General features: G+C 31.5%; 1 protein-coding gene across 1 annotated transcript in view; it reads left to right on the top strand.

Annotated features, from left to right (window-relative positions):
• Positions 1–1,199: 1,199 nt before the first annotated feature.
• LOC106473923 (heat shock 70 kDa protein 4-like) overlaps positions 1,200–10,904 on the top strand; it is a 17,601-nt gene continuing 7,896 nt past the window's right edge. Inside the window, exons 1-10 of the mRNA XM_013934612.2 lie at positions 1,200–1,457; positions 2,101–2,299; positions 3,263–3,385; positions 5,984–6,083; positions 6,745–6,872; positions 7,314–7,558; positions 8,419–8,495; positions 9,680–9,831; positions 9,934–10,037; positions 10,451–10,584. Coding sequence (XP_013790066.1) covers positions 1,351–1,457; positions 2,101–2,299; positions 3,263–3,385; positions 5,984–6,083; positions 6,745–6,872; positions 7,314–7,558; positions 8,419–8,495; positions 9,680–9,831; positions 9,934–10,037; positions 10,451–10,584 — 1,369 coding nt within the window. The 5' untranslated portion in view covers positions 1,200–1,350. The remainder of the gene's footprint in view (positions 1,458–2,100; positions 2,300–3,262; positions 3,386–5,983; positions 6,084–6,744; positions 6,873–7,313; positions 7,559–8,418; positions 8,496–9,679; positions 9,832–9,933; positions 10,038–10,450; positions 10,585–10,904) is intronic.

Here is a 10,904-nt window from a genome sequence, read left to right as displayed (position 1 = left end):
CACTTTTTTAACTTCCCATCAAATTAAGCTATTATTATAGGTATGTATGTATAATATATATACACATATATTCATTTTTTAATTTTGTAATTTAGATGTTAGCTAGAGAACGCATCACGTTACGGTCATATTAGTCCTAAATATTCGAAAATGTTAATGAACGAGAGGCTTTGCGAAATATCTAGAACAAGGATTAGGCTATAAATATAGGTGAACCAGTCAGTTAGCCAAGTAAGCTTGCTGTGAAACAGTGGAGCATCAAAAAGATATAGAGATATTTTTAACCGGTAAAGTGAATCATTCTGTGTAGTTGCTTTTTTGGATCTGTGTTAGCTTTCACACATACTGAGTTACTTTGTACAAGTAAGTCGAATTTACGTTAGTGTTGTGCGGATAGCGTGATTGTAAATGTAAGCATACAAAAATTCAACAAGTTATAAAGTGTACAAGCCTGTAAAGAAATGTTAATGATGAAATAAAACTAATTTGACTGGACAATGAATAATTTTCATCAGATAACAAAAGAACAACGTTACGATACTGTTATTTAACGATACATAACAAAGTTCTATCAAGCCATTTGGCTAATCAAAGGTCCTTTCAACCTGCAATTTTTACACATCTGAATCAGAAACTTCTTTTTTTAGGATTTTATGCCATAATTCGTAACTGTCGTGTTATAAACCGGGTGTCATTATTTAAGGTTTATTTTTGAATTTCGCGCAAAGCTATCAGCGTAAGACCACAGGAAAGACAGCTAGTCATCACCACCCACCGCCAACTCTTCGGCTACACTTTTACCAACGAATAGTGGGATTGACCGTCACAATATAACGCCCCCACGGCTGAAAGGGCGAGCATATTTGGCGAGACGGGGATTCGAACCCGCGACCCTCATATTGCGAGTCGAGCACCATAACCATCTGACCATACCGGGCCCATTCTTTAAGGCAACAAATGAAAGAACATAATAGCTACAGTCATCAATACTTTCCAACTTGAAATAAATGTTGTAGACATATTTTCAATATGTTAATTAAAATGTAATTTTTGGAAAATGTTTTACCTCTAGTATTAGTTTTGAACAATCTAATTACTGTAGTTTGTGATTGTTGTTTTTTACCTAATGACGAATCCTTTCTTATAATATTTACGAACCTATTACTGCAATATTTCTAGAGGGCGTCACGCCCTATAGGCCGGTAATGAAATTTCTAGAATGTTGCTTCCCACCCGTTTATAACAAACGAACAAAGTAGTCGTGTGTCATTTCGAGCGTATTCGATATTAGAAATCTGAGTTTTCATTGTAAATTGTAATAAATAGTAACAAAGTAAAATAAACAGAATAATGTCCGTTATTGGAATCGATTTTGGAAATGAGAATTGTTACATTGCAGTTGCTCGTGCGGGAGGAATTGAAACAATAGCCAATGAATACAGTCAGCGTGTTACACCGTAAGTAGACTTTTAAAATTAAAGTTAAAAGTAGTACTACTACTACCAGTAATATTTCTATTAGTATTAGTACAACCTTAGTGAAAAAATGAGTAAAATTTAAGATTAGAAATGAAATATGGAAGGATTACCTTACGTGTATATTTATTAGATAAGCCTTTTTTTTTCAATGCGAAATATGTATTTTTTTTTATTTCACCTTGAAATTTTGCACTGTTGTAACTTTCACTTTCAGTCTTGGTTACTACCTCTGTAATTTATCTCAGTCCTATGTTAAGCATTTGGGTAAAATAGAATTGGGTGTTGTTTAATTGATGTAATTCAAAGTTAATTATAAGACTAGTTAGATCTTACATGAATGATGATGAAGTATTAAAATAACTGCATTAGTGAGTGCTGATTTGATTTATAATAAATAACTTTTCTGCTAATTGAAGTGTTGTTGCATATGTGTAAGCTAAAGAAATAATGTAACCCATTATCCACCAGCTGGGGTTTGTTACACAATAATGATACCTGTTGTATGTTATACAATAATTATACCAGTAAATATGTTTCCTCCCACAGTCAATATCACTGATAATGTGAAATCATGTAGGAGGAACCTTGGTAAATTTATATTTGTCTGTTTATCCTTCACTAGGTCATATGTGGCCTATGGAGAAAACAATCGTGATCTGGGTGTCTCGGCCAAAAATAAACAGGTGACTAATATAAAAAACACAGTGTTTGGTTTCAAAAGACTTATTGGTAGAAAGCTGAGAGACCCTGCTGTTCAAAGAGAGATGACATACCTGCCCTATGACCTCTGTGAACTGTCAAATGGTGACATTGGTGTGAAGGTAAGATTATATTTTTATGTGTTAGGCTTGTTATGAAAATGTACTCATTTTTTGTTGAAAAATGAAATATAATAGTGTCATTTAGTTTTCTTGATCAACCAAAGTACAGGAATATTTTATGGTTTTTTTTTTCATTTTCTTGTATTCTTCAACTATTATAAAATTTAATATTACTAAATTTGTACAATGAAGTGTAATTGCCAAGAATCAAGAAATTGGGGGATGAAAAGCAAGCCTTAACTCAGAATTGTTTTAAATTTTGATTGCTGCAAAACACTTAAGTTAAAGTATATGTCAAATATTTATTTTAATTTGCACATATTTAAGTAAGTCACTGTATTAGAGGATATTAAAAAGGTTGTGGACATGTAAGGCTGAAATAACTTTATTTTGTAACTTTTCAAGTTTTGTTTGCCTAATTATAAGCATAAGTTGTAAATTGTATGGTTATGACAGACTCAAAACTCTCGTGTTTAAGTTGTTTCATCCTGAATGTAAGCAACCTAACACCACCTGGTGTAGAGAGATGAAGTTAAGGAAATGAGGAGTTAAGCAAGGGTGTTGATAATTTTCTCTTCTCTTGTTCACTTGAAAACTCAAAATTGTAATATTTTCAATTATATCTGCCAATTTTAAGAACTAATTTCATTAACAGATTGGCAAAAATGAATCCCAGAATACTGGAAATGACACGAGTGTGTCTGTATTTCATGTTTTTCTCATGGGATGCACCCTTTTTTACAAAAAATTCTTAGTGTGGATCAAATTGTCTTTTGTTTTATGTAAGGTTTCAAAGTATTGTCTGTGTAATCAAGTTCATGTTCTAAGTGAATAGTGTATGTAGCTTTAAAAGAATGTTACACCTATGCAAATAAAATGAAAGATTCAATATACTGATTTTACAGGATGTTATTGTTTCATTGTAAGTTATCAAAGTTTTTTTTTCTACCTTTGAAAAAAAAGGTGACATATCTTCAGGAACAGACCATCTTTACTGTACCACAAGTCACTGCTATGCTATTTACAAAACTCAAGGAAATTGCCGAAACAGCTTTGAAAATAAAAGTGAATGACTGCGTGATAAGTGTAAGTAAAAGTGTTTTTTTTTTGTTTGATTAAATAAACAAAATTCCTTCGTAACACGTTTACTCACATAAGTAAATAGAAATTCAGAGAATGACAAACATGATATGTAGTGGTTTTGTTTTACTTTCGAACTGAGATTTGTAGATACAAACAAGATGGGGACTTTCCCAGTGTGCTGTAATTTAAGTATCTTCTCTCACTGTTTACCAAAAGTTATTTTTAATAGAAAAATAATTTAATTAATTATTTTGAACAATGCTAGCTAGCTATTTTCAACTATTTAATCGTTCTTTAAATTTTGGTATATGTGAAACTTTTCCTCAAAAATTACTTAGTCACTCTTTAACAGGGACAGAATATTTAACTTTTCCTTAAAAATTACTTAGTCACTCTTTAACAGGGACAGAATATTTAACTTTTCCTTAAAAATTACTTAGTCACTCTTTAACAGGGACAGAATATTTAACTTTTCCTTAAAAATTACTTACTTACAGAGTCGCCCTTTAACTGGGACAGAATAAGTTAACTTTTCCTTAAAAATTACTTACAGAGTCGCCCTTTAACAGGGACAGAATAAGTTAACTTTTCCTTAAAAATTGCTTACTTGTAGAGTCACTCTTTAACAGGGACAGAATAAGTTAACTTTTCCTTAAAAATTGCTTACTTGTAGAGTCACTCTTTAACAGGGACAGAATATTTTAACTTTTCCTTAAAAATTGCTTACTTGTAGAGTCACTCTTTAACAGGGACAGAATATTTTAACTTTTCCTTAAAAATTGCTTACTTGTAGAGTCACCCTTTAACAGGGACAGAATATTTTGGCTTTAATACACCATGACATTTTTTGTTATTAATTTTAATATTTAATCAAACTATAAATGTATTTTAGGGAATACATTATGTATGTATATTTTGATGTGTCTTCTTTGTACTTGCTGATACAGAAAAATGTCAGATTTGGTATCCTGTTAGTTTTATAATGGTTTTTATTGTTGAGTGGATTCTTTTTTTAATTGTTTAGTAAAAATGAAATACAAAATCGAATTCATTCAATGAAGATGAAAGTTTTATTTCTCTGATTACAAGCTCCATAAGTACATTTTATACAAGTTCCACACAACTAACAGTAGGCCTAACCTCACAAACATACTGTACTTCTCATATTTCTAGTACTGAACTTGCTGGCTGATTCAAAAAGCAATCAAGCAACAGTTTTGTGTGGTTCAAACCATATCCTATATATTCAAGAAAGCTCTTTAAGAAGTTGATAAAAATGCAGGAAATTGGTATACTTTCGGGTAATCTTGGACACTTCAGATACACGCTGATGGGAGTTCTAATTAGTGAAAAACATATTACCCCAATTTCTGTTCAAAAGTTTGATTTGGGTGCAGTTTACATAGAAATATTAAATAATTTTAATAATGTAATATTAATATAAGGTTTAGAACCTTGATACTTAATGTACTGTTTAACAAATCACAAAGATTTACGTAAGTTAGAGTTAATAAGAGAGAAAAAAAATATTGTTCCAGATAAGATGCATATCTATGTAAATACAATTTTTTTTACTTAAAGAATGCTTTGAAAATAAAAATTGTGTATTAATAACATAAACAACAACAAAGCATGGGAGATGATTCTTATCATAAACTGACTGATAGTTATACAGTAATTATCGGTTGGAAGTGTCTGTTGAAATGAAAATTAAACGAGTCTTAATATTACAAGTCAACATTAACTAAATGTTTACTGTGTTGAATTTTGGCTGTAATTACCTTGGGTGTTTAATGAAATAAGAAGAACAAGTGCCAACTAAGCAAAGGAAAACAGTGCCAAAATGTCAGGTGTAGCGTGACAAAAAAAAGTCACTAAAAACCCAGTATTTGTACATTGTAAAATACTCGTGTCTGAAATAAGTTTTCACCATCGTAGTTTTATTCTGAGGAGTAAAATACTTGTGTCTGAAGTAAGTTTTCACCATCGTAGTTTTATTCTGAAGGGTAAAATACTCGTGTCTGTAGTTTTCACAATCGTAGTTTTATTCTGAAGAGTAAAATACTCGTGTCTGAAGTAAGTTTTCACCATCGTAGTTTTATTCTGAGGAGTAAAATACTCATGTCTGAAGTAAGTTTTTACCATCGTAGTTTTATTCTGAGGAGTAAAATACTCATGTCTGAAGTAAGTTTTTACCATCGTAGTTTTATCCTGAAGAGTAAAATACTCGTGTCTGAAGTAAGTTTTATTTTGAGGAGTAAAATACTCATGTTTGAAGTTTACCTTGTTTTAAGTTAGTTTACAAAAGACCAACATAATTTTTGTGCATGTGTTCGAACTGTTTTCACTTAAAAGTTTCACATGATTTTCATGAAAATTTGTTTGGTTTTCTGTTTTCTCAGCTCTAGTGTAAAATAGTATAGTTCGTAATTCATAACTTTTGCTAGGCTGATAGTTTTTATGCTTAAAATCCCAAGTAATATTAATACCAAAAGTAATCCATGTTAATGGAATGCGTAACAATATCAACAGCAACGTTTAAGAGATGTGTAAAACAAAAGCTTAAATACAGGCTGTGGTGATACTATTTTTTCATTTTAGGTTCCTGTTTATTTCACCGATAGAGAAAGAAGGGCCATGTTAGATGCTGCTCAGATAGCTGGGTTGAACGTCTTACGTTTAATGAATGAACCTACAGCAGGTACACTTTGCTTGTAATATGTTGTCTTTCTAAAGGTTAAGTATATATCGCAAGGTTAAATATATATATATACAGGTATCTGTTTACAGCAATTCAAGTTTATAACAGTATCTATCACTTTTTATCAATCAACAAATGTGAATAGTTTTACAAAAATATTTTTTTGCAGTTTTATAGATGTAAAAATGTATTGTAAAATAATTAAAATCTAGTACTCCTTCTGAATTAGTCCATCAAAAGGTTACAATTCAATTTATTCTTGTAGTTTAGAGCTTCACAGTGATTAACAGTCTACAGTACTGTTACTCTAGAACAGTGAAACATCATTAGATAATGCTTCTTTTTGTGTTTAATGGTTGGAAGACCAAACTTTATTTATTTACCACTTCAGTATGTGTTTACTTAACATTACACTCTCTATAACTTTTAAACATATTTTTTTATATTTTTATTTATTTATTTTAACTTCATATATTACTAAATATTTTCTTGAATTAACCTTTTCAGTATTAGAACTGACAAACCATCAAGCTAGTCTTTATCCCGGATGTGGTCGAGTAACCACAGCATCAACAGGAGAAGACTATATAAGTAATCTTTTATACTGAAAGTCAAGAAGAGTATATAATAACATGTTAATTCTTTTTTCTCCCTCATACAGTTGCTTTAAATTATGGCTTCTACCAAACTGACTTAGATGATGAGAAGGCGAAGAAAGTGGTGTTTGTGGACATGGGTCATTCTGCTATACAAGTGTCAGCCTGTGCTTTCACTAAAGGTAAACTTAAGGTAAGTTTGTTGTTTCTTTGGTTATGAGATAATGATACTACAGAACTAGTGCTGTTTAACCCTGAACGTTCAGTATTTCTTTCTACTTTAAATAACAACAGCTCTGTTATTAGGTATCATATTTTATTAATTGTGGTGAGCTGTTTCACGTAACTCAAGATGTTTATTTTAATGTATAGACTTCAAACGAGCCACATATTCTTTTGTGTGTGAAAGTTAGGTTGGTCTAGGAGTAAAACTTAGAATTTCATAGTTTTTTTGTGACTTCGGTATAAGTATCTACTGTTTGTTTTTTATTAGGGTAAAAATCTTTGAAATAAACTGAATCAATAAATGTGTTTTTTCGTGTTTATTTACGAATAATTCATTAGCATTAGTTTACAGTACCACTGTGTAGATATATCCGTTCATTACATTGTGATTTTGTTTTGTCTTTATCAGCTGCTAGCTGCTTCGTGTGATGTAAATGTAGGTGGTAGAGACTTTGATAATATATTAGTTCGTCAATTTGCCGAAGAATTCCACACAAAGTACAAGATTAACGTCATGTCCAGCAGGAAAGCTATCGTGAGGCTACTTACTGAGAGCGAGAAGCTCAAGAAACAGATGAGTGCTAATCCACATGAGCTACCTCTGAACATTGAATGTTTAATGGAAGACAAAGATGTTACTGGGAAAATGAAAAGGTTTCTGTTTTAACATTATTATTTCTATTAAATAATTTGTTAGAATAACTTGTGAGATTGAAAGGAACTTACAAGAATGTTTTGAACAGATGGGCCATTAATGACTCGTATCAGTTTATTTAACAGTGTGAATACAGAGCATAGATCTGTGTGTTTAGTTGCTGTTAAAAATGCAGGCCATGGTTGTCTTGATGATGATACTAATCTGACGAGTTTTAAGCCTAATCTGTGCTATTTCACATTCTTTAGTTACTGTTGTTGCTGACAGATAGTAACTGCTTTATCTTACTTGTTACACATAAATATCCGATAATCTGTAATATATTTTGAAATTTGTGTAAATATGTGAATTTTATATCTTATCAGGGTCTTTCTTATTTTTTTATCATTATTCTAAGGCAGAGTATGGCCAATGCTTAGTGTGCTGGGCTGTCTGTAGTTCATGTCCTTTACAACCAAAATCAATAAAATAATTGTACTTATCACCTTGGGATCATGTATGCATTATAAAAGTGACAGTAAAATCCAATTATTAGGTCTGACAAGAAGATTGGAGGTGGATGGTGTTGACTAGCTGCCTTCCCTCTAGTCTATCATTAGGAATGACTAACAGATAGCTCTCATGAAGTTTTGCAAGAAATTCAACAAACAAACAACTAAAATTCCAAGCAAATGTGTACAGTCATGTCCAAAACAAGCATGGATATTTCGTGTCCAGTAGCTTGGTTGATATATCAAAAGCTTGTGATTTTCCCGAGCAAGATGTTGGTTTTTCCATCAGGATATAAATCATTGGTTATAAACTTTATGTTTTTATTGTTATGTTGGCTGTGAATGAGTTTATATTATTTGTTCTTCAGGAGCACGTTTGAAGAGCTAGCTGGAGATTTGCTATCAAGAATAGAGGCTACTATGAGAGACGTTCTACACGAAGCAAGTAAGTTGAGTTTTCTACTTCAGAGTTCTTACTTATGTACTATGTATCAGGGCTTGACCTAAGGTGTTAAAATTGCTGCTCTCTTATAAAAAAAAATATCTTCATGAACAGAGTTTTCAATGCATTAGAATTGTATTTTATTAACAACTCTTATTTATGAGATAGCTCCCTCCCTTTGCTGACACCCATATATGAAGTATTCATGCCAATAAATTTTTACTCATGCATAACCTTTATGCATGTAAACTGCATAACCAGTGCAAATCCAAAAGTACTGACCACTCGGATATACTGTACCCATAAGTGTTTATTTGTGCTCCCAGAAAAACAAATAGGGGGTACACTGTACCTCTACAAATAGTGAAATAGAAATACCACGGTGAGTTTTATGTCTAGGAATTAAGGTATAAGCTTATGGATAGTTAACCATCATAATGCTGTGGCTTGCTGCATTACAATTTCAAAAATTATTTTTAGCATTTGTGCAAACCACTTTAAAATGATATTAAAAACAAACTAAATCAGATCAGCTAATATCTTCACTTTACAAAATAGGAACGAAGAAGATCAGATGTTATAAAAAATTTTAACATCTGTTTAAACCAGTTTATAATGATATTAAAAACAGACAAACTAAATCAGATGAGGTAATATCCCCACTTTACAAAATAGGAACGAAGAAGATCAGATGTTATAAAAATTTTTAACATCTGTTTAAACCAGTTTATAATGATATTAAAACAAACAAACTAAATCAGATCAGCTAATATCTTCACTTTACAAAATAGGAACGAAGAAGATCAGATGTTATAAAAAATTTTAACATCTGTTTAAACCAGTTTATAATGATATTAAAAACAAACTAAATCAGATGAGGTAATATCCCCACTTTACAAAATAGGAACGAAGAAGGTAATATGTTATAAATTTTTCTCTATCTATGTGTCTTATTTGTCATGAATTCTAAATTTTGTCAACAATTTAAAATGATCATGTTTCACAAAACTTACAAACAAAGAAAGTATACAAAACAATAGGCCTAAAATCTGTGTAAAAAGATACTGTTAACAGCATCTTAATGTGTTTTTTTTTAGATTCAAAATATTTGTTTCTCTTGTTTTGCCAGCTTCATTTAAATTGTAACTTTTAACGGAAGTACAGACGTTTTTTTCTTGTTCCGTTAGAACTAAAACCCAGTGACTTGGACGATGTTGGTATTGTCGGTGGTTCAACACGGATTCCTGCAATAAAGCAGTTAATACAGAAGGTGTTTGGCCGGGAGCCCAGCACTACACTAAACCAGGATGAGGCCGTAGCTCGTGGCTGTGTCTTGCAGGTACTTTCTCCTATGACCTATGTATCGATTTAAAATAAGCTGATTTTGAAGAACAGTGATAGGGTAAGTTGTTTGATTTAACGTAACTGTTTTTACCCACAGTGTGCCATGTTGTCACCCACTTTCAAAGTACGAGATTTCTCTATCACCGACATCCAGCCGTATCCAATAAAGGTTACTTGGGATACGAGTGTTAAAGAGGATGGGTAGGTTTTTGAAAGTTTTTCGTTTGGTTTAAAACTGTAGCAGATCCTCAGATTTAACTTTATATCATTTTGGTGATGTATATTAAGTAGTAGGTTATGAATGTGTTACTAAGTTAAACCTTAAATATTGTTAAGTAAGTTAGAACTAGTTTAGTCATATTATCAAAGTTGTAAATTTTGTATTCTTATGCATTGAATTTTTGTAAAGAAATAGATTAATTACTCTTTTAAATTACACTTTGAGCAAAATTACACCTTCGTACAGCACAAGAACACAAAATATTTCTTTATGTATGTGATATTACGATCTGCAAGTAGTAATTTTTTTATGTAAAATTACAAATTACTTTTCCAGTAATATACACATAAATTACAAAGTTTCACTGTATTGATTTGTTTTTCTCCCTCTACAGAGAAATGGAAGTGTTTCCAAAGTTTCACCAAGTTCCTTTCTCCAAGATGCTCACATTTTTTAGAACTGAACCATTTACTTTGCAAGCTCTGTACATGAATGATGTTGACATTCCATATCCTGACAAATACATTGGTAAGGGTTTAACATGAACTGGTATCATAATGAGAACCATGTTAACATTGGTAAGGGTTTTACATGAACTGGTATTATAATGAGAACCATGTTAACATTGGTAAGGGTTTTACATGAACTGGTATAATGAGGACCATGTTAACATTGGTAAGGGTTTAACATTGGAAAAATATGGGTTTAATTAATTCTGTGGTTTGTAGCACCTCAACTTACAAAGGAAAATATGGGTTTAATTAATCCCGTGGTTTGTAGCACCTCAACTTACAAAGGAAAATATGGGTTTAATTAATCTTGTGGTTTGTAGCCCCTCAACTTACAAA

This window comes from Limulus polyphemus, unplaced genomic scaffold (genome assembly GCF_000517525.1).
Source record: "Limulus polyphemus unplaced genomic scaffold, Limulus_polyphemus-2.1.2 Scaffold6635, whole genome shotgun sequence".
Classification (NCBI taxonomy): Eukaryota; Metazoa; Arthropoda; class Merostomata; order Xiphosura; family Limulidae; genus Limulus; species Limulus polyphemus.
This window is presented reverse-complemented; position numbering and strand designations above follow the sequence as displayed.